Source organism: Oncorhynchus clarkii, chromosome 5 (assembly GCF_045791955.1).
Source record: "Oncorhynchus clarkii lewisi isolate Uvic-CL-2024 chromosome 5, UVic_Ocla_1.0, whole genome shotgun sequence".
In the NCBI taxonomy this organism is placed as follows: Eukaryota; Metazoa; Chordata; class Actinopteri; order Salmoniformes; family Salmonidae; genus Oncorhynchus; species Oncorhynchus clarkii.
Window position 1 is genome coordinate 39,273,806 of NC_092151.1, and position 22,558 is coordinate 39,296,363.

At 45.2% G+C, this 22,558-nt stretch overlaps 1 protein-coding gene across 1 annotated transcript; it reads left to right on the plus strand.

Moving 5' to 3' along the window:
• Positions 1-147: 147 nt before the first annotated feature.
• LOC139410007 (fibroblast growth factor 10-like) lies at positions 148-18,824 on the plus strand. The gene is made up of 3 exons (XM_071155427.1): positions 148-1,421; positions 16,524-16,627; positions 17,839-18,824. Exons 1-3 carry the CDS (start codon positions 1,097-1,099, stop codon positions 18,028-18,030), a joined length of 621 nt encoding a protein of 206 aa, XP_071011528.1. The 5' UTR covers positions 148-1,096; the 3' UTR covers positions 18,031-18,824.
• Positions 18,825-22,558: the final 3,734 nt, after the last annotated feature.

The window sequence follows — 22,558 nt, forward strand, 5'->3', positions numbered from 1 at the left end:
TTTCCACAATTCACTCCAAACCTGTTCTGAGCAACTGGTAGGACTTGGACTCAGAAGGGGAGGGAATAGGGTGAGAGGGAGGGGTAGAGGAGAGAAAGAGAGAGAGGGATAGGAGGGGAGAAAAACAACCTCTCCCTTACTCTATCTGACACACACGCACACTCACCCTCACACACACAGACACACACTAGCAACTAAGCAACATAATAAAAAAAAAACTCGCACACATAGATCTTCAAAGCCAACTGGCTTTCATAGACCGCCAATTATCCTAAGAGATTACATCTGGGGGGATTGCGTCAGATAAATAAGGTGAGAAGAGTGACAAGACCCAGTCACCTCAGCGCAGCGAGACAGACAGGGAGAGGAACTCCTCAACAGGGATCCCAACAGGAGAGAGAGAGAGGGGCACTCAGAGAAGAGAAGCAGCACGCAGCCACTCCACTCACAGGGACTCAGCTCAGAGAGACGGAGAAAAGAGAAGGAAAGCTCCAGCTCACACTCTACTCTAGCTCAGAGGGACCAGGGCACAGAGACCCAGCGCTTCCATTCTCACTTCCCCCACATAGAGGAGCACAGCACACCAAGAAAGAGACACTCCAGCTAAGAGGCTCTATTAAACAGACAAGTAACTTCAGAGGAACATCCAGAGACCAGAAGAAAAGCAAGGATTACATGATTCCTTTTTTTCCCCCATCCTTTGATTCTTCCTTTTGATGAGAAACAGCTGTAGTGTTTATCTTGAGATTTGTTTTATTTATTCATTTTTTTGAAAATTTTTGTTGTCTCCCCGTCCCCTCTTCTAACCCTCCCCTTATCTCATCCTCTCCAGAGGTGGTAGAGGTAGCTTCTCATTAGTATTGTACGAGGAGAGTGAGCGGCAGAGGGCGAGAGGTGCTGGTTTCCCAGTTTTGAGTTATGTATGTTGACACATTCCTTTGGAACACGGGAGGAATAAGCAGCAGAAAGAGCAGCAGCAGTGTTGTCGTGGTCATCCGCCGGGGGTTCCATCTCCCGCTCTCAGCCCTTCTCCCTCTCCCCCATCCAGCATGGTCCTTTCTGTGAGCTTTTCTCCAGTCCTCCCAGCTCCAGTACAATGTGCATATGGACAGTGACTAAGGGTGCCGCCGCCTGGTCCTGCATTCGTCTGTCCATCCTCTCAGTGCTGCTCGTCCTGCTGCTCTGTCCACTGCCCTCCACGTGTCATCCGATTGCGCCTGGGGTCGCCACTCGCTCCGTGGCGCGCTTGTCCAGGGCTGCCAACGCCTCTTCAGACACTGTTGTGGGGCGGCATGTGCGCAGCTATAACCATCTCCAAGGAGACGTGCGCAAGAGGAAACTCTACTCCTATCAGAAGTTCTTTCTCAGGATTGATAAAAATGGGAAAGTCAATGGCACCAAGAACAAAGACGATCTCTACAGTAAGTAACCCCCCGGAAAATATGCACTCACTCAGCTTCTGTTTTGTGAGTTTTGCTTCTTTTCTCATCCCTCTCACATGTGAGTCCCGTAGAGTTTGGTTCCCCCCCCCCCATTATTATGGCACTGCTCTCTGGTTCCCTGCCTTTGATTTGACTCCACTGCTTCCACACATAACACGAACCTTACCTGGTATTGTGGTGGGCATCAGTGGGCATAGATGTGTCTCTGCCTGGGCAGCAGATGGTTCTTGGATAGTGGAAGCAGCATGGTTGTTGCCTCTGATTCAGTGGACTTTCCTTTAGAGCACGTCTACTGGAACCAATTAGAAATAGCCCGAATAACCCTTTTCTCTCTGAGCAAATATCTTAGGGATCACATATGCTTTCTTTGGTGACTTATTATATTTTATTATTACAATTGTATATGTAATACAACTAGTGCTACTAGTGGCATATATAGTGTTAACATCATTTGAGGTTTTCATCATCATCATCATCACTTCCCAGTTGCGTAGCTATGTCCGTCATGGGCTGACATTAATATCTGTATCGAAGTGCTTGTATCCATCCACACCCCTGCTTAGAATGATATCTCTCAGCTCATCGTTATGCTGCTCTAATCACTACACTTGCCTGCCTGGGTACAGTAAATATTACTACGCAGCGAGCGATACCCCAGACCCCTGCCAATGCTCGCAGCACCTGGCCGCCACACGCTCTCTCCAAGCTGGTTGTACACTTTCCCGTCAGTGCGCTGTGCGCACATTGGCCCCAATAAAAGAAGGCTTTGCCATGTGGAGCCCATGTGTGCGAGGCTTCTCTTCTCAGACAGTGCCACTCAGACGCTGAGGCTCTGCAAGACATGGCTGAAGGAATTTCAATTAGCAGAGCGTCCTCTCGCCTTCAGCACACTCAGAGTTTAACCATCAGAAGCGGATGTGTCAATAACCACCAAAAGTTCAAGGTTTGAGATCAGGTCGAGACTATAACACCTAGGCTTGATCTACCCTAAAATTCAAAACATTTAGACTAAAATGTAATACATAGATTTTTTGAAATCCACTTTACAATATGCTTGCTTGTTTACGGAAAGATGGCAGTTAGAAAGAGAGAAGAAAAAAAAGAGAAGTGCGTAGTGTTTTATGGTGAGTGTCCAATGCATGCTGCATGTGAGTGGTTCCCGCCAATAGCCCACCACATGTGAATATAATGCGGTTGTCATTAGCTCCCACAATGACCTTAGGCACAAGCCTGCCTGGTAATAATTCTGAAACCAGATGGACAGAGCACTTCTTGGGGAATTCAGATCCCATGCTGCCCAAATACTGTCCCTTCTGAAGTGTAGCTAGACAGGGCTAGGAATGAATGTCTGGGGGGAGGCAGAGGACCTGGGCCTGTTGGAGGCAAAGTGAGAGAACTACCAAGGGGTGATACATCTGAATCGATCAAAACAGCTTGAACACGTGCCACAATTAAACACAAAACATTTTCTATGAATCCAAAAGGAAAATGCCCACCAGGTTGCAGTAATGTTCTCTGTTTCTCTGACTTGAAACCTTGTGGTGAAAAGTCCAAATGTGGCATAAGATAAGATGATCAACACCTCTTGGTTTATGTATTTGGAAACTGCAGAAACTACAGGTGAGACTTCAGACTGGTATTTCAGGTCTCCTGGTTTGGTCCTAGAAAGGGAGACGTGTTGCCTAGTTGAAATGTCTCAGAGCAGCAGGAAGATAGAGAGCTGCTGGGTAATGTTACTACTATTTGTTGGTGGTGGAGGGGGAGATGCTGGGGGAGCGATTGTTTTTGTCCTTGCCCAGCAGTTTGTCCAGTCACAAACCCTGGGACAGCTGAAAAATTAGCAATAAAATGGTGCTGAGTACATGTTCATCTAGCCTGTCAACTCCTCTTAGTCTGGTAGTATCCTGCAACATCATGGAATTCATTTTTGGGTTAAAATTAACCAAATATTAGAAGACCTTCCTCATCAGGACAGAGACTGTAGTGTGTGGGAACACCTTCACTTCATTAGCTCCAGTTTTCGTGCTGTTCTGAAACATGTTCACTTGGATTGTCTCCAGCATGCGTGAACATGTGTCATACTTTGTGAGGCAAGGCAGACATTGAGGAAGGTGTGTCTGTCTGTAAACTCAGATGTCACTGTAGGCTGATGCGTGGCAGAAGATGGTGAATTTGTCTCTAATTACATCGTGTATGACCAGTAGGCATTGCCTGGCCAGGCCTCCACTGCCCACAGAATTGCAGCCTGTTAGGGTCTTTATCCTCTGCACCTTTGATATGCCCATGTACAGAGGCTCGGTGTTTACGCACGGTGGAGTCAGAAGGCGAATGAATGAAAGATCTTCTAATTAAATAAAATGAAGTCTGATAACATAGCTTTTTGAAGAATGACATGATAACCGTTGTAGAAATACGTAGGTAGGTAGGCTACACTGTCGGAGCACAAACCTGTGTTCTTAGAGCCTCTTTGTGTGCTGTGTTGGTCAGGTTGGTCAGGTCTGTTACCCGGTCCCTTTCTCTCTCTCAGCCCTCTACAAAAGACCCATCTATGTGTGGTTTGAAACCCAATCCAGCCCATATTGTGTGATTCCCTTTCAGAATCCATCTGCTCAGTATTACAGTGTCACACTGCTTTCCTGCACGTTACTCTCCAGCATTAGAGTATTAAGGCGCTGCATGTGTGAACCAAGCAAACAAACGGCTTATTTTCATACTGAATTATTCAACATGTCCAATTTATTTACTGTTCTAATCTAGAATGTCACCGACCAATAACAAACAGTTTATAACAGATGGGTGGGTTTTTTCTCTCTTAGTGATTTTCTCTCATTTGGCATCTGGGCCCCCCTCTCTCTCTCCCTTCACTTTGCTTATCAATGAAAGAAACTGGAATCGAAAAAGCACTCTCTAATAGAGACTGAATTCATCCACAGCGGACTGTAGTCTGAAGTTATATACCTGGGGATACTGGGGAGAAGGGGGTACGGCTAATGAGCATCATGAGACCCTGACAGTTTTGATTGAGGGGACTTAGGGCAGTTTAGGGTTCAACTGCAGGTTGGATCGTGAGCTCCACAGAGTCCGACTCTTTCCAATCACGTTGCCAACTTTGCGGGCTGTCCATCACGGAGGGGTGAGGCCAGCAGCCATCTATCCTCCTCTCACCCTATTTAGCCCTCGCTCTAATCTGATGCTGCGGAATTAGCATTGCAGGCAATCCCTCACAAAATGGGCTGTTCTAAAGCCAAACTCATTTGTTTTTGTCACGTTCTATTGCATTAGGAGATTGTTGATGTGTTGAGCCCTGGAGGAGATGCTGGTGTACAGCAAGCACAGTGAATAAGTAGTATCAGCACTTCTTCTGTCATGTCATGGTCCACTCCTTTCCTTGATGTAGACAAGGACCCTGGACAAGGTGCTGTTTAATTTTATATTGCAACATTTGATACAGATACCTCTAGATCCATATCCAATAAAGTCAAACTTGTCTGAATCCTGAGCTCCTCTGACTGACTCAAAGTGGCCCTATAACTATCCAAACTAATAGTGTTTGTTATCCTCAGCTCTCCTGGCTGGTTCTGTAGCAGGATTCATCATTTCTTGGAAGATTTATGAAAGGAATAATTCTGACAACAGGAATCCTCTTAAGTGCTGCAAACGAGGTCTTAGCAGCATAGAGGATGGGAGTGCTAGGTAAATCTAGTACTTTTATGGTTCCACCAGACCATAAATGGGGGATGGGGGCTCTGGTGTTCCATGTTTCAGCAGTAGAACCACGTCTTTGCAAAAGAGTGGTACCTATGGCAATGGACTAATATGACTGGTTGGTGACGAACAATCGAAAGGGGCTAGTGAAAGCTTTTTCTCAGCCCACTATTATAGTTTTTGGCTCTGACATGCTTCATCGTGAGCCTCGTGGCGGTGTTGGAACGCAAGGCCGTGTGTTTTCTCACTGATTTGTGTTTCTCTTAGCGAGAGTGTGGTTGTGTGTGTGTCTTTATAATGTGTTTATGAGAGGATAGCAAGAAACCATGTTGGGAAATGTGTAAATGTATGCTGTAACTGCACCCGTCTGCACCACATGGATGGCACTCTCTCTTGAGTGTTCTCCTCCTCTCTGTGGTTATAGTGCCCATGTGTGGTTCTCGTGGGAAATCTTAACCACACGGGCAATACAAGTGAGTTATGAGGATTGTGTAGATGTACAAAAGGTTTGTGTCAGTGCTTTAAAAAAAAATCTATTTGACCCTAACATCTTCATAGGCTTTCTCTTTTCTGATTCATAAATAATTGTTTGGCCAGGGGTCTAGAGAATGTGCGGGATGTGTCCAATTGGCTGCTACGTCCTGTCCTTTCACACTTAGAATTAGAAGCAACATGTTTAGGGATTATTTCAATCTAGGCCTTCAAAGATTCAGGATAAATGAGTACACAGGAGTTCTCTCTTTTTTTGTTGCATTGATTTTTTGTTGGTGCTGCATTGCTTGTGCTAAAAGTAGTACAAACAGTCTGTTACGTAGCATAACAGTATAACAGCAGTTGGTAGAGTCCGGCGGAGTGTGGGTTTGATTCCCGCTGGACCACCCATATGGAAATGAGGGCATGCATGACTGGAAATTGATTTGGATAAAAGCATTCTCTAAATGGCATGTATTATTATTATTATTATTACTATTATTATTATCCCCATAATACCTTCATCAGTGGAAGAGGCTGCAGCCTCAGCCAAAGGGAGTCATTAAAAGCAGACACCACTGGCACAGGACCCCCCCCCCCCCCCCCCCTACAACCCCTGCACCCTCCTACACCCCTTACACCCCCGGGTCGTTAGACTTGTGTCGACACTTTATGCCTTTAGACCTTTCCAGCAGTATCTCCCTTATCGCAGGGGAAGTTGGAGCTGTTTAAACAGGTTGTGCAGTCACGTAGATTTGTGAAGGCCTACTGTACAAATCGGTTTTGTGAAAAGTGTGAAAGTTATGATTCATATTGAAATTGAACCTCAATGATTGAAGGCAAGCCAGTTCTTTACAAACTTAAGACTTTATCATTCGCTCATCTTCAACTAACCCCTCTAGAACAAGAAGGTTGGCCAGGGAAGCCTAGATTTGTCTCTCAAGCATCTTATTGTTTCTGCCTCTTCGTTTGCTCTATTTAGAGTTCAACATGGAGGTATGGATGTCCAGATGTATGACTAACCTTTGACCCCATTACTTAAAGAGAGGGTCATTTGTGCCAGGGTTGGTTTAAAGGAGAACACCACTGTCTCCCCACTATCATTTTGTCCTGTCTGTCTCTAACAAGCTGCAGTCAGAGAGTGAGTGAGTGAGTGAGTGTGTGTGTGTGTGTGTGTGTGTGTGTGTGTGTGTGTGTGTGTGTGTGTGTGTGTGTGTGTGTGTGTGTGTGTGTGTGTGTGTGTGTGTGTGTGTGTGTGTGTATGTTCAAATAAGGAAAGCTAGCAGTTTTCATATTTTTCTATGCGGTGACTGACCAAAGTCGCAGGGGACAAGGGGGAACTGAGGCATCGCTCTCTGTACTCACAATTTTCCCCTATTCTTTAAAAATCATTATTTACGCATATTCTTTCAGCGTTTCCTGATATTCACCCATCAATTTACTCTTGTGTCAATCATTGACTCATCTGAACATTTTTGTAATAAAACACAGACTTCGTGAACCGCATGCTGTCCTGCCACTATACCATCCAGCCACCTCTTTATTCTGTCAGTCAGCAACCTCTCTGGAAACGTCAAAACTTCACTGGGCAGTTCTCTTCTCTGAAGAATGGAATATAATTCCCTGGAATTTTAAATTGTCCATCTTTGTTTTGATTAACTGGTTTTGAGTTTTCAATGTTTACCTTATGTGCGGATTCAATACCCTCACAGACGTGCAGGATTTGACTTATATTCCTTAAACCAAACCAGAAAGTCAAAGGCTCACAATTCGGAATAATGATTCAACAGAAGAGCAACTTTTGAACATACCTTCAGCTCTGCAATAGTATGTTGCTGCCCAGAGCGCAGGATTGGCAAAGATGCATGGCATTTCCTCTATTTTGGAAGATGCACTGCTAAATCTAACCCGGTAAGGCATCCATGGTATAGGCCAATGTAGTTGAATGGTAGGCTGTCCAGGTGAAAGAAATGGGAGCATGTTTCATGTGTTTGGGTGCTGCAACGTTACAAACATTCGCTAGATTAGGTCAAAGTCATCAACATTGAGAACCACAGACATCACAACACATTCAAGATGTATGTACACACACATACACACTCACACACACACACACACCGAGTGTGGTGGGACAGATGGAAGTCTGGGAGAGAGAGAGAGGAGAGAGAGTCTTAATGGAATCATCAAAGGTAGCGCAGGGAGACCAGTGCTCGGACCAGAGACGCATCTGGACAGCCCGTCCCGTTTTAAAGGAACAGGCAGGAATGCCAGCTAATTACCCATTGCGTGCGCAAGAGGCAGGGACGTGGGGGGGGGGGGGGGGGGGGCACTAGGGGGGCTGTCCTGAGGCAACTGGTGGCTGAGCAGGAGCCCTGGATCTTATCCGTCACAGATCCTATATCCAGACCCCCACTGCTTTACTGGCCACTAATGCAACACGTTCCCACACTGGACCAACGCTGGCCCAACACTGTCCCCATCCACATGGGTGCCTGCTCTGACATTTATAGAGAGGGAACAGAAGCCTATGTGCCGCCACGTGTGTGTTTGTGTGTGTGTTTGTGTGTGTGTTTGATGGTGACAGAGTACAGTGTAAAAAAGTATGCGTTACATGCTCGAATCCTGCCCAAAATCTGGAGGGACCTAAGACAACAGATCCAACACAACAACCAGAGGAAAAGCTGTTGATGCACTTTCAGCAGGAAATGTTGAAAGTTGTGGTGATAGGCTCTGGAGAGGATTAGTTTGTTAGGCCTAGTGCTTGAGTGCTGCAGTGCATTGTACTTTCCCCAGCAGTAAAAAGGCATCTGGACTTCAAAAACATGGGACCTTAAATCCCAATGACCCCGGGTTCATGACATAACATGACTCAAAGAGTCTATAGAATGTCCAGAACAATTGGAATCACAACATTATGTTTTTGTATAGTGTGCAAAATGCAAGAAAGGTTATAAATTACCTTGCCAGATCAAACCCATAAACACACATTCATATGGTAAGCACTCAGTGCCCGATGGCACGTTTTGACATTTACTGGCATAGGTACTGTGCTGCTGAACCAATAGCATTGGGCAAATCACATTATCTGAGAAGACTGCATTTTTTCTGAAACCACCGTGAACATCAACATGCACTTCATTTGGTTTGCAACGTCCTTAAAACCACCATGACATAATACACAGTGGTGCTATTACCCGGCATGGTAAGCTGATCTCAAGCCATGCCAATGTGAATGTTCTATCTCAGAGAAATCTAATGCTATCTGTTGGCTGGAAAACAGAGCTCAGGTATTTGAAACAACACATTTATACTCATTACAGGTGATTATTTTCTTCTGAGTATCTGGATTTGCTTTTAATCATGCTTTGCTGCCAGGTTTAAAATCACACACAGCTTGACAGTGTTTCTCCCGTGTAAGACTGCTGTGGAGCCACGTTTCAGGCAAAGAAAACAATATTGACAGTAGGATGGATAAGAAGTATTAGATGTACAACTTCTGTGTGGAGATGGATCTAAAACACAACTTAACAGCCTCATGAAACCCAAAATAAAATATGACTTAACTGTCGCTAGGTGAAGATGTAGACAGTGAACAGGCGATGTTTTCATTGGATGTTGCTCACCGCCCGCTATTTAAGCACCAATAGGCTACCTTTACACCGCATCCATCACAAGCTCGCGTCCCATTACACCATGAAGAAGTTGAAAGCACCCTCATACAGATTTAGCCAGTCACCGATGAGTTACTAGCAATTTACATGAGTAACCCCCGTCGTGGTGTAAAATATCTGTGAAAAGTAACTAATAAACAAAAAGTTATTGAGTAGTTATAAATTATAATGACAGTGGATGGCGAAAACATCCTCAAGTTTTCTTATGCACAAACCTTTTGACGGCTTGTCCAGCTGGAGTGGGATAATTGTCCGACTTTATCTACCCCAATACTTAAATGACTCACAAAGTATACAATTCCCACAACGCCACACTGGCGTTTGTGTTTCTCAATGGATCTAGTGTTCCTCGTGCCCTTAACGCTGAAGTCGTGCCACGGATATGAACCCCTGTGTCATAGTGAATTTGACAGATCGTCAATCAGGCTGTCGCCAGTCGTCGGAGGGAAGATCTCTCGCCTTAGATGTTAGTCACTCTAACCTCAAATAATGCAAATCAAACTTGGGATTGTTGAAAAGTGGAAACAAAACACAAAGGACAGTTTTTGTACAGAAACCTAACACTCTTAGAAGTGACACATTTTGTATATTTCTGCAAAGGGCATTTGAATTCATTGTTTTAATATAATATAGAATTGTCAGTATATATCTCTAAAATCCCAACATCCTCCCTCGTGTGAAAATAAATCATAATTTTCTTTGAAAGTTGTACCTCAAGTGGTACCTCAAGTGGTAAAACCGGTTTTATAATTGAAAATGCAGACATTTACACGTACCTAACCATCTCATATCCAGTCGTGGGCCATACAATGGGAGCAGAGCAGCAATATAATCTTCAAACGGGCCTAAGATAAACTGGGGAAACACTTTTACAGCCCTCCCTAACCTTAAGTTCATCTGGAGTCACCACTGACCATGTTTAGGAGGCAGTGAGGAGTTTGTAGGGGAGATGAGGGGTGTAGAGTGGCGTTGGTGGGGGGAGAGCTGTGTTGTTCTGCAGCCTAATGAAGCCGGCCCCTAAAGAGAGCCCAGACCCTGCTGCACTGATCTCTCAGGAGCCTGGGAGCCAGAGGCCTGTGGAGGCCAGATCAAAGGTGCGAGGCACTGCTGTCAGGAGCCAGCCCAGGGTCAAACCCAGTTCCTCAGCCCCCCCTGCCCTGCCCTGCCACTACCTCAGCCCCTGCTCTGCCCTTCCACTACCCTCCCCCCCTGCCACTACCCCAGCCCCCCCCCCCCTTTCCTACCTCTACTCCAGTCCCCCAGGCCCCTCTACCGCCATTAACCCAGCCCCCACCCTTGCCCTGCCACTACCCCAGCTCAGGCCCAGCCCCTTCTGCCACTACCCCAAACCTTTCTGCCACTACCCCAAACCTTCCTTCCACTACCCCAACCCCTCATGCCACCCCCCCACATCTCCTGTCAAAACCCCAACCCCTCTGGCCAAAACCCCACCCCCTCCTGACACTACCCCAACCCCTTCTGACACCCCCCCACATCTCCTGTCAAAACCCCAACCCCTCTGGCCAAAACCCCACCCCCTCCTGACACTACCCCAACCCCTCTGGCCCCTACCCCCACCTCCAACCCCTCCTGCCACTACCCCAACCTCTGCTGCCACTACCCCACCTCCTCCTGCCACTACCCCAACCCCTCCGGCCCCTACCCCTACCCCCAGCCCCAACCCCTCTTGTTACTACCCCAACCCCTCCGGCCCCTACCCCTACCCCCAGCCCCAACCCCTCCTGTTACTACCCCAAACCCTCCTGCCACAACACCAACCCTTCCGGCCCCTACCCCCAGCCCCAACCCCTCCTGCCACTACCCCACCCCCTCCTGCCACAACCCCAACCCCTCCGGCCCCTACCCCAACCCCTCCTGCCACTACCCCAACCCCTCCGGCCACAACCCCAACCCATCTGTCCCCTATCCCCAGAGCCAAACCCTCCTGCCACTACCCCACCCCCACATGCCACTAACCCAGCCCCCTTTAATAGGACATGAGCTGCCTCTACACCCCTGAATCTGGAAGGTTAATAGGAAAGACTTGCCTGTCATAGGGGCAGCAAGTTAGGTTTCCCAGGATAATTATGCACACACTCTGGGTTAACGATAATGGTGGTCTTGTGGCATCTAAGCTGCTTCAAATTTAGTATCGAATTGATGCCTGTTGTTGATGAGAAAAGGTGTTTCTCTCAGAATAGGGCGTGCATTGTATGTTCTTTAGTAGTGTGTAGTCTTCTATACAGTACACAGTGATAGAAGTGGGGGAGCCTCAGTGGTAAAGCTGGCTGGATGAAGCTACAAATGTGAAAGCATTGAGGTCATTTTGACAAGATGTGATAACGGGAGTTCTGTCACCCTGCCAAGAAACCACAGCCTTATGTGGAGATAGGGGGTCTGTGGGAGGAGGGGTGGAGAGAGGCCACCTACAGAGCCTAGGGTAGAAGCCAAGGCTGCTGCCGATGGGAGTCACACCAGGCGGTTGACTTGACCACCCAATGGACAGTCCGCCAGCAGAACTGAACTGAGCCACCAGACGACTGTCTGCTCTCCAGTAACGCTGTAATTAGCAGCCATAGCCTCTGCCAATGGTACTGTAGGAGAAACCCAAGAAACACAAATTACTCAAATACTGTGAAACCACATCGACCAATTGAGGTTGAAAAGAGAAAGAAGTCAGATGACTCACCTTATCTAAAGAAAGATATTTCAGAAATGTTTTACCTGCACTCATACGGTATCTCATTACACCATAAACACACGGCCTCTTCTTGTGTGCAGCAGTAAATTCCTTTAGTGAGGCAAGCAAACATTGGACCTCAAATCTAGGTAGCACAAATACAGCTTCATAGAGTGAAATGAGGCGGAAAACTGATTTTGGACTCTTATATAGTCTTGTCCATACTGTATCTGGAACTAACCCTTCATTAGCACTGAAGACTGCAGTCGACTGTTACAGGACCTTGGGGCCTGGTTTTTATTCATCTGCCATATAAAACTAACACAGTCCTGTTATATACACAGGTGTTTGTCTTCGTAGTTTCTGAAAAATGTCGATTGCAGAATGTCAGCACCTTTTTTTCTTGTTTGTTAAGAAAACTCTGGTTATTACACTTTCAATATTGGTCATAAAACTGTTTCGCTACACTTAAAAGTTCACCCTCACAAAATATAAATAAAAGTTTTGGGCAATGTGTCAACCAGAGGTAGAAAAAAAACAACCCCCCCAAGCATAAAAAGAAACCAGAGTGAGGAGACAGGAACGGGGGCAGAACGGGGGCAGAACGGGGAGAAAGATAGAGGGAAACAGATGCGCAGAGATAAGCGACGGATAAGAGAGAGAGGAACGAAGCAAAGACAGAGAGAGTAAGGATACTCGTTTTACTGTTGTGAACGGAGGGGCTGAAGAGAAATGGGTCTGGCCCTGTGCTGTGCTGTCCTGTCCTGTGCTGTCCTGTGCTGTGCTGCCCTGTGCTGTGCTGTCCTGTGCTGTGCTGTCCTGTGCTGTCCTGTGCTGTGCTGTCCTGTGCTGTGCTGTCCTGTGCTGTCCTGTGCTGTGCTGTGCTGTCCTGTGCTGTGCTGTCCTGTGCTGTCCTGTGCTGTGCTGTCCTGTGCTGCCCTGTGCTGTCCTGTCCTGTCCTGTGCTGTGCTGTCCTGTGCTGTGCTGCCCTGTGCTGTGCTGTCCTGTGCTGTGCTGTCCTGTGCTGTGCTGCCCTGTGCTGTGCTGTCCTGTCCTGTGCTGTGCTGTCCTGTGCTGTGCTGTGCTGTCCTGTGCTGTGCTGTGCTGTCCTGTGCTGTGCTGCCCTGTGCTGTCCTGTCCTGTGCTGAGCTGAGCTGTCCTGTGCTGTGCTGTGCTGCCCTGTGCTGTCCTGTCCTGTGCTGTTCTGTGCTGTCCTGTGCTGTGCTGTGCTGTCCTGTGCTGTGCTGTGCTGTGTTGTCCTGTGCTGTGCTGTCCTGTGCAGTGCTGCCCTGTGCTGTCCTGTCCTGTGCTGTCCTGTGCTGTGCTGTCCTGTGCAGTGCTGCCCTGTGCTGTCCTGTGCTGTCCTGTGCTGTCCTGTCCTGTGCTGTGCTGTCCTGTGCTGTCCTGTCCTGTGCTGAGCTGCCAGGAGCAACATGTTTCAGTCTCTGGTCTGTTCAGTGCCGCCGTATTGTTGCAATTTAAGCCTTTTGTTACAGCCCTGCCTTTCAACTCCAGAGTACAGGTGATGGTTCTGGTGACTTGGCAAGGGGGTCGTAAAAAAAGGGTTTCGCTTTAACGCGCCACATCAAACGGCCCAAAGCAAACGGCTAAAACAGGTGCCTGACTTTCAACACGGCAGAGATAGATCTTATTTTGACATTGCAAGCTTGCCTAAAATACTGGAGTGTCACTTATATTACAGGGGAGCTCAGACTTGAAACTGGTTTTGAACCATTCACTCTTGTGCAGATGGGGAAGGTGTTTGTGACTGTGTCTGAGATCTGGCATGCCTACTACTTACTGAAGCGACATACTGTGTACTAATAGTACGACATACTACAGCATTTAGAACGTACTGTTTAGTAAAGCTAATGCAGTAAGCAGCAAATAACAGGATACTAGGCTCATCCTACTGGGAATTTGTAACCTAAAGCGAAATTGCGTTGATTCTTGCCTTTTGTTAGCTTTGGTCAGGTGCAGCCGTCCCCTCAGCTGATTCGCAGCTGTTATCAAACACACGTGTCTGGAAAGACAAATCTCTTCCTTAACAGTGTGCAGTGAATTCTACTAGATGAAACGCGGAAATGAGTCTGACATCCTGGCATGTAAAGTATACAACATTTTAGGAAATTCCACGTACTATAAAATGTCATTTTTTTCACATACCCTAAAATGCCTATTTAGAACGCAAAGATGGGTATTCCGGAATGGTCTGTGTGTTTGTGTGTTTAACTGTGAGTCAGTGTGAGTTTGTAGGTGCATGTCTTTGCAGTGTATTGTATTTCCGTACAATTTAGTTACTCAAAGTGGTCTCCATACACCTGTATCAATTGGCATTGCCTCTCTCTCTTTCCTTCTCTCTCTCCTTCCTTCTCTCGCTCCCTCCCTCTCTCTCTCCCTCCCTCCCTTTGATCAGGGATTATTCCCCTCTAATCCCACTGACTGTCATCCAATTTCTCTTCTCCTCCTTTCATCCCTCCCTTCCCCTCCCCTGTTCATAAACCTGAGGGAAGGCAGAAGAGCAGAGACCAGGCCGGATAACCTTACCACCACACTCAATAGCTGTGTGCAACCAGAGCCCATACGGAAGGGGCTCTCTCACGCCCGCTGTGTATAAAGAAACCTGTCTAATCCGCCTGTTGAGTGGCGGCCACACTGCTTGTTTTGCCAGTTCACAGGTGCAGATAAAACCTCACCGCCAATTCATACTAAATGGTTTAGCTTAGGCATTGACAATGTACTAGGAGTTCGTTTTCACAGTACGGGGACTGGAATGTCTTTATTTTGTACACTGCATCAATGGAATTATTCATATTTTTTTGGTGTCATGAGTTTTATACAAGCACTTTTAGAAGTATGCTGATATGTTTTCACACTCCTCCTGTGTTACACATCCAAGGTACAATTTCAGTCTTCGACTGTGGAAGTAAAATTAGGGGGTGGGGAGTCTGAAAAGAGGTCATGACCTTTGAGTAGAATCCACAGCTGCAGACTGTATTGGTTCAAAGTTGAAATTGGTTTACATGGAAAAGTCCATGGCAGGGGTAGACTAGAGTCCCCAAGTAAGATACTCTTACGCAAAACTGTTAACCATAACATGTAACCCAGTACAGGGACAGGACACAGCCCAAATAGGAAGATATGGAGAGGAACGATATGTCCAGTTGAACAAGTACTTATGGGTAAATGCCTGAGCAAATTACCCCTGATCAAAGAATCCTGCAACAGCCCTCCTAAAACGGGGTCCCCCCTTGTCTCAGGCGGTGCATAAAATCACACCAGGACAGCAGGATGTTACAAATGTGTGTCCCAGGAGTAAGAAAGAGGGATGGCACAAATAAAAGATGTCAGCGGGGGGGGGGTGAAGGTGAGTCAGTGTCAGTATAGACAGGTGCCATTAACTACTCTGACTCTGGCCTGTCAAAGGCCACCTTGTGAGGCGATATCTACTGTCCTCTGACCCAGGCTAGGAGGCTCCACACTGGGTCAGACCAGCCACCTCCCTGCCTCCCTGCTTGCTACAAAGACCAACTTCTACCAGAATTGGTCCTGAGCTAATCCCCCCTAACCCATGATAGCTTTATGGGTTTATATAATTGACTTTAGGATGAAGGAGACTGGTTACCACATCTTAAGTCCCTAATTGGTTCAAGAAACATTCAGACTGCAAACTGATATGGACATTTTGGCTTTCGCCAGTGTGCCGCTCCACTCCGAAAACAAACAAAAGCAAAGAAATGGTTTTTCCAAAGCTTAGCCCCAGCCAACGCCTCTCACTCAGGGCTTATGGCCCGTTAGCATGGGAATGAAATGGCGGCTCAGCCTGTCTGTTCTCAATGACTGGCACAAAAACACACAGCCAGGCAGCCAGGCAGTGGTTTACTGAGGGGGATCAAGCAAAGATGATTGTGATTATTCAAAACATGGTCAGGGATAACAAACAGTGTGACTCTACCCCCCGGTGTGACTCAGTAGACAAGGCCTGCAGTTATTATACCTTTTTATGTAGATATGTTCAGTAAACATCCTGGAAAAGACGGTAGTAACTGACAACATCATGGACTACAACATACTGTATCCACTTACATTCACTGTAATATTTAATCAACTGGCCTGCATGCTATAACAGCAATTATAAACTGGGTAGTACAAGTCCTGAATGCTGATTGGCTGACAGCCGTGGTATATCAGACCGTATACCACTGGTATGACAGAACATTTATTTTTGCTGTCCTAATTACGTTGGTAACCAGTTTATAATAGCAATAAGGCACCTCAGGGTTTGTGGTATATGGCCAATATACCACGGCTAAGGGCCGTGTTTAGTCGTGTCTAAGAACAGCCCTTAGCCGTGGTATATTGCCCATATACCACACCCCCTCATGCCTTATTGCTTAAATAAACAGTGGAGCCTAACTGTATGCAGTCAAAAACACAGACGCTGCCAGCTTTTACAAGCATTCTTTCTCAATGCAGTTCAATTATTCATTGACTATCACTTCACGTGTATTGGCCTGGTATAACTAACCTATAATGTGTCTGTGTGTCTTCCAGGTGTGCTGGAGATCAAGTCAGTGGATGTTGGGATCGTGGCCATCAAGGGGCTCAGCAGTAACTTTTACCTGGCAATCAGCAAGAAAGGAGAGCTTTATGGCGCGGTAAGTTTAGCCTGTACTGAAATTCACAGACAGAATAACAATATCCCTACAGAAAAATTGAGCTAATTATTTGGCTGAATATACAAACTCCCCATTAGACTGACTCAGTGTTCAGAACACTCACTAGTTAGTTGCCAGGTAGTGTTTTTACACTGACACCTTACTGTTGAAAACAACTCTCTTCCATACTATACTCTTCTAAGGAGCTGGCCCCTTTGATGTTGTGTGAGAGCTCTTCTCTCCTCTGTCCCCGGGCCTTTAGAGAAGCCTGGGGTTGTTTTAAAGGACAGTTCCCCTCCACTGCCCGTAAATAATCCCCTAGTACAAGTCGGCCCGGCCAAAAGAGTTGTCGTCTTGGAGAAAGTAAGCCGAGACGCCCCTGCCGTCCCTCTCTCCCAAACACACAGATCCTCCCATATACCACACCATCCTTGTGCTCCACTCTATTCAGACCAGAGAAACACAATACAACAGCCCCCATTCTACTAAAAGCCCTCAAGGGCTACCGGTACTGTTTCATGTGCTCTCACACATCATCTGAAACATAACAGTGAAAGGCTGTTACTACGGCTCTCTTAGTAGTGAAATCAGATGAAATGAGACACAAAAAGCATTCTAGCTAGGAAACACAATTCCCATGACGTATTATAAAGTGTCACACCAAGGTACTGTCATTCACTCAGTAAAACATAGGTGGCATATCTGTCCCTCATTACGCAAGTATTATATTATAGTTAGCTGGTTCTACATTCATATATTCCATTTTGTGGGAGATTATTTTCACACAAGTTTCCATGAGAAAGAGGTAGCCGAACGTGAGTTGAACCCAGGGCAGCGTTTCCAAAATATTCTCATATGATTTGGGAACATTCAGTTTACTTCTGGATTCAATTTGAACAGCTGTGGCTAAAGAGCATTTGGGAAAGGAACATTCTTTACAGGGTCACAACTGTATCCCTTTTTGTGTCTAGTTAGTCAGGACACTAAATGACAAGAGCAGTCTGTTAGAAGCCTGATGAACCCCACTGCCATTATACAAGAATGTATTTATATTGTTGTTAACTTGCCTTATTGGAGCCAACCAACCTGGATGTCTGGATGCGAACTTCTGCTTACTGAATAAATAATGCAAATGTAGACCCCAGTTTCATTGCCTGTGCTGCCAAAGTTGTCGAATCACTCACAATTTGTTTTTCTTGTTTGTTCACCAGAGGGACTTTGGTGTTGACTGTCGGTTGACCGAACGGATTGAGGAGAACAGGTACAACACCTATGCCTCAGCAGAGTGGCGAAACAAGAAGAAGCCCATGTTCGTGGGGCTGAGCGCCAACGGCAAGCCTATGAGGGGCAAGAAAACACGAAGGAAAAACACTGCCACCCACTTCCTGCCCATAGTGGTGTAGCCACCGCATTGGACAGTTCCTTCCCCTGGGAATGTTTCACTGCACTGAGGAAAGACTGGGAACCATTAAAGACATAATGGAGTCAGATGCAGTCAAAGTTTTTGATTTGCAAAGACTATACGTATTTTCTGAAAGGAAGGCACTATGTAAAGGAACTGTTTGAACTCATTGTCGCGGAGTCTGACTGATGATGGTACAGATTTGTTTTTAAGTTATGATTCGGCACAGGAGAAAATATGAAACATTTTTCTGTGCCAAATCATTTTCAATGGGCGAACTGTTGGAGACAAAACTGAATACTGAATAAGAGGACAAAAAAAGGACACTGATTCAGCGTCACTGAAGACAGGGTCAAAGGGCAGAGTGTACCATGTGTATTTGTCTGTGTAATGATCTGTGGATGCAGTTACATGTATTTATGCTGTACTAACTCATACGAGGAACTGAAATTGACACTCATGCTTTGTGACAGACACGTACAGTACTGGAAGCACTTGGGTGACTTAGGTGTGATGGAAGAGAAGCTGGGCCATGGAGTGAGTCATATGCAGAGAATTTAGTCAAGATAGCACCATAGCATAAACCTTATTAACATGCAAGTTCACTGTATTGGGTATTTCCATTCCTTTACCTGACTGCTTTAAAATAAATTATTTATTTTATGTAATATTTAAAGAAACCAAAAAGACCAAAAATATGGAATGGACAAATTCATTATTTTTATCATTTATGCTCTTCTTTTTAAATACTAATCTATCGTTTAAACATGAATAAAATAAATATATTTCTCTTTACTATGTATAATTGTCTATTTGTAGATTTACACCTATTTATTTCACAATACCACAGCACTACACAGCACAGAATATGAATTGTAGGTCTAAACTCAGCTTTTGTTGTTCATTTAATATATAGCTACAAAAGCAGTTGCAAATCCCATGCCTGTATCAACAGCAGTATTACGTGGTCAGAGTAACAAATGAATGGAGACTGTGGTATGCTTTTTGACATATCAACTAACAACTACCAACCCTTTCATGAATTACTTGGGTACTGTAGGTAGGCTACAGGTATGAAAAAAGTCTGATTTCCTTGCAGTTGGAGCAGAAGGAAGGTGCTGTTTAGAAGCTCGTCAAGACGCCAGAAAATCCAATGAGTCAATTTGACAGCTTGTTCCTAAATTCATTCATAACTCAGGGATTGACTTTGTGGTTTCACAGTGGAAAATGTAGACAAACAAACAAACCTCAAACTGGGGTACATTCTGTGCAAGATTCATATGCCAGCCAGTGTTTTTAGAGAAAACAAGGAGCGGACCCTTAGGAGTTCGCAAATTCTTAAATCCTTAATAACGGAAATACAGATAAGGTAAGGCTAAGGACATTGGACATCTACAGCCCACAAAAATACACAAATCGATAACCAGCCAAAGAAGACAACATACAGGAAATACAATGTGACAGTTTCAGTCTGCTTTACAGATCTTGCAGTTGACAAAATTGCAGAGATTTTACCAAAAACAACTGTAACATTTCAAAACAGAAGAGGATTACTGCAACCTAAAAACATTCTAGAAGCACTTTTTTTTCACATTTAAAGTATCAGATATCTCATTGACATCCGGAAAAATATTGTTTTTTGAGCTAAATTGTGAGTAGTTCAGTTGTCTTCACAGATTTCAGCACTGTTAAGCAGACCGCATAAAGTGGAGATTTGGAGTTCTTCACTGAGTCGTAAAGGATACATCTGTTATTTTATCTCTTCCCAACAAAGGGTACATTTAATTTGGAGCTACGACCATGAACATGGCCTCTCTCTACGTAGGGCAAACAATTTCGTCTTTAGGGTTAAAAGCTTTCTCGAGGTGGCATAGCAGCAGAGCACGTTTCACCTTGACCTGTGATGTACAAATCATGTTCTTCCCCCTCTGCCTTCCTAGGGAGGAGAGGGCATATGGTATAACATAAATATTAGAACGTTGTTTGTGAGCTGATTCTAATTAAGCATGACGTGACGTTTCATTTCTTCTCCCCGTAACCTCCAGATCAGTTCCAGCAAATAGCAGGATCAGACAGGCGTCAGGACACACGAGCACAAAACACACACATACAGTACACGCACCACCACCACCATCCCCGCCCAAGGGTGTGTTCAGGATTGGATCAATCACTATCAATTGTCCAACATCTGTTGCTTTCTGAGGTTATTTCTGAGTGAGATGGAATCTAATATCTCTCTGTTGATCATGTGGTGTTTGTATTAAGGGACTGACTATATGTGTTGTTGGACTCAATAATCCAAAATGTGCAATTGTTATGTCAAAGTGTGATTAAGTATGATGCATTTGAGCACACTTCAAAATGGCCTTTCCTCTTAACAGGACGTACAAGCTCTGTTTATATGATTACTTGGGTGTTCTGTAAACTACATATCATGTACAATTAGACTGAAATGTATTCAAGACACAAGCAACATATTTTTTTCCTTTATGAAATTCAAGGGCTAACATTCCTCAGAAAAAAAGTGTTTATTTTGTTGTTATTCTAGATTGTAGGCCTAGATATCTGAATACCAGGTTCAAGCTATACTTTTTTTTATAGTACATCTATTACATAACTTGTCTTAAACATCTATATACACTTTTGACACAACACTCCAAAAGCAAGTCCTGCAGGCTCTAGTTTTGTCTTATCTTGATTATTGTCATGTGGTCAAGTACAGCAAAGAAAGCCCTAGTTAAGCTGCATCTGGCCCAGAACAGAGGCGCCTTTTCATTGTAATCAGAGGGCTAATATAAATCCTATGCATGCCAGTCTCTTTTAGCTAAGAGTTGAGAAGAGAGCATTACTTCTTCTTTTTGTAATAAACATGAATTTGTTAATTGTTTGCAGAGTCAATTTACACACAGCTCTGACATACACACTTGCCAGACATGCCACCAGGGGTCTTTTCACAGTCCCCAAATCCAGAACCAATTCAAGAAAGCGTACAGTATTATATAGAGCCATTTTTTATTGCATCTCATATTGCTCAAATGAACAGCAAACCTGGTTTCAAAAAACAGATAAAGTTACACCTCAAGGCCTCTCTCCTATTTGACCTGGATATTTTGTGTGTATGTATTGATATGTAGGCTATGTGTGCACTTTTCAAATGTATGTAGTTCTGTCCTTGAGCTTTTCTTGTCTATTAATGTTCCGTATTATGTCGTGTTTCATGTTTTTTGTGAACCCAGGAAGAGTAGATGCTTTTGCAACAGCTAACAGGGATCTTCATAAAATACCAAATACCACAAATTTGTTTTCTGATTGCTTCAGGAAAAGGTACATATCAGTGTGTTGTTGTTTTAAGGGTATTCAGTATAAAGTTGCTGTTCCCTTTCAGTCGGTCACTCGGTGTGACATACTATGGGGAGTCAATGACCAATCATATTCACCTGAAGAAAACTGAAATCACGCCTAACGGGCCAATAGATGCCGGATTCATTTCCTCAATTCTTTGTTCTTCAGCCTGTCTGAAGGAACAACGTGTCGCGCATTATAAAAACTTCTCAAGAACACGAAGACTTCAAGAGTCGGCTCCGACATAGGTGTCTGTTAGTGGGGGAAAAGTACCCGTTCTCCTAGATGTTGCGAGTTTTGGGTCTTGTGTTTGCTAAAAGGTAACTACTTTCTTCTTTGCTTGTGTAGTCAGTGCTTCCTTGCTCGATTAAGATGGGCAGTGTTAAGAGTAAATTCAAAAAGGCTAACCGGCCAAGTTTAAACCTCTGACCGTGCCCTAGGATATACTTTATATTTATATATTTATATATTTTCGCAATGAAAATTGAAGATACTCAGGAGTGCTGTCCTGTATGCCTGGGGTGGAAACACGCTCAGGAGGCTTTGGCTCGGACCAGTTTGTGTGACCATTGTCTCCGGCTGAGATCAACATCCATTGGGCGTCAGGCTCACTTTGTGAGAAAATTGGGGCTGCTGGCAAAGGGCTTTCCGGTGAAGCGACCTCGGGAATGGGGTTGTCTGAAGCCGGGAGAGAGCAGCAGTGGCGGTTGGAATTGATAGGGTTGTCATCCCAGCCGAGTGAGGCTCATTTCGGTTTCTCTGGCAGTGTTCAGAGTCCGGGTTACGGGGATGATATACTATTCCTGGTTGGCTCTGGAGGGTTGTCAGAGTGTGAATCTGATGATATCAGTCCGGGGCCTAAAGCCCCGGCTTTGGATTCGGCGGGGGAGAGTGAACCATTGGTGGTTAATGTACCTTTTTGATGGAGCTGTGTCGTAGGGCGGTATATTAGCTGGAGGTGGATCGGCATTCTTCACCCCCACAGCAGAGTTCCTCCAGGTTTGGGGGAAGGTATTTTCCTTCTGTCCCTGCAGCGGTGAAGCATTGCTTACCCCTGTTTAAAGATTTTGCAGATGAGCTAAAGGATCCCCCTCATTCAGCCAGGCTGATGCTACAAGGTTATGGCGAGTTCATAAATGTAAAGGGTATGGAGGAGGCTTGGTTCATTTGCACACCTCCTATGGATA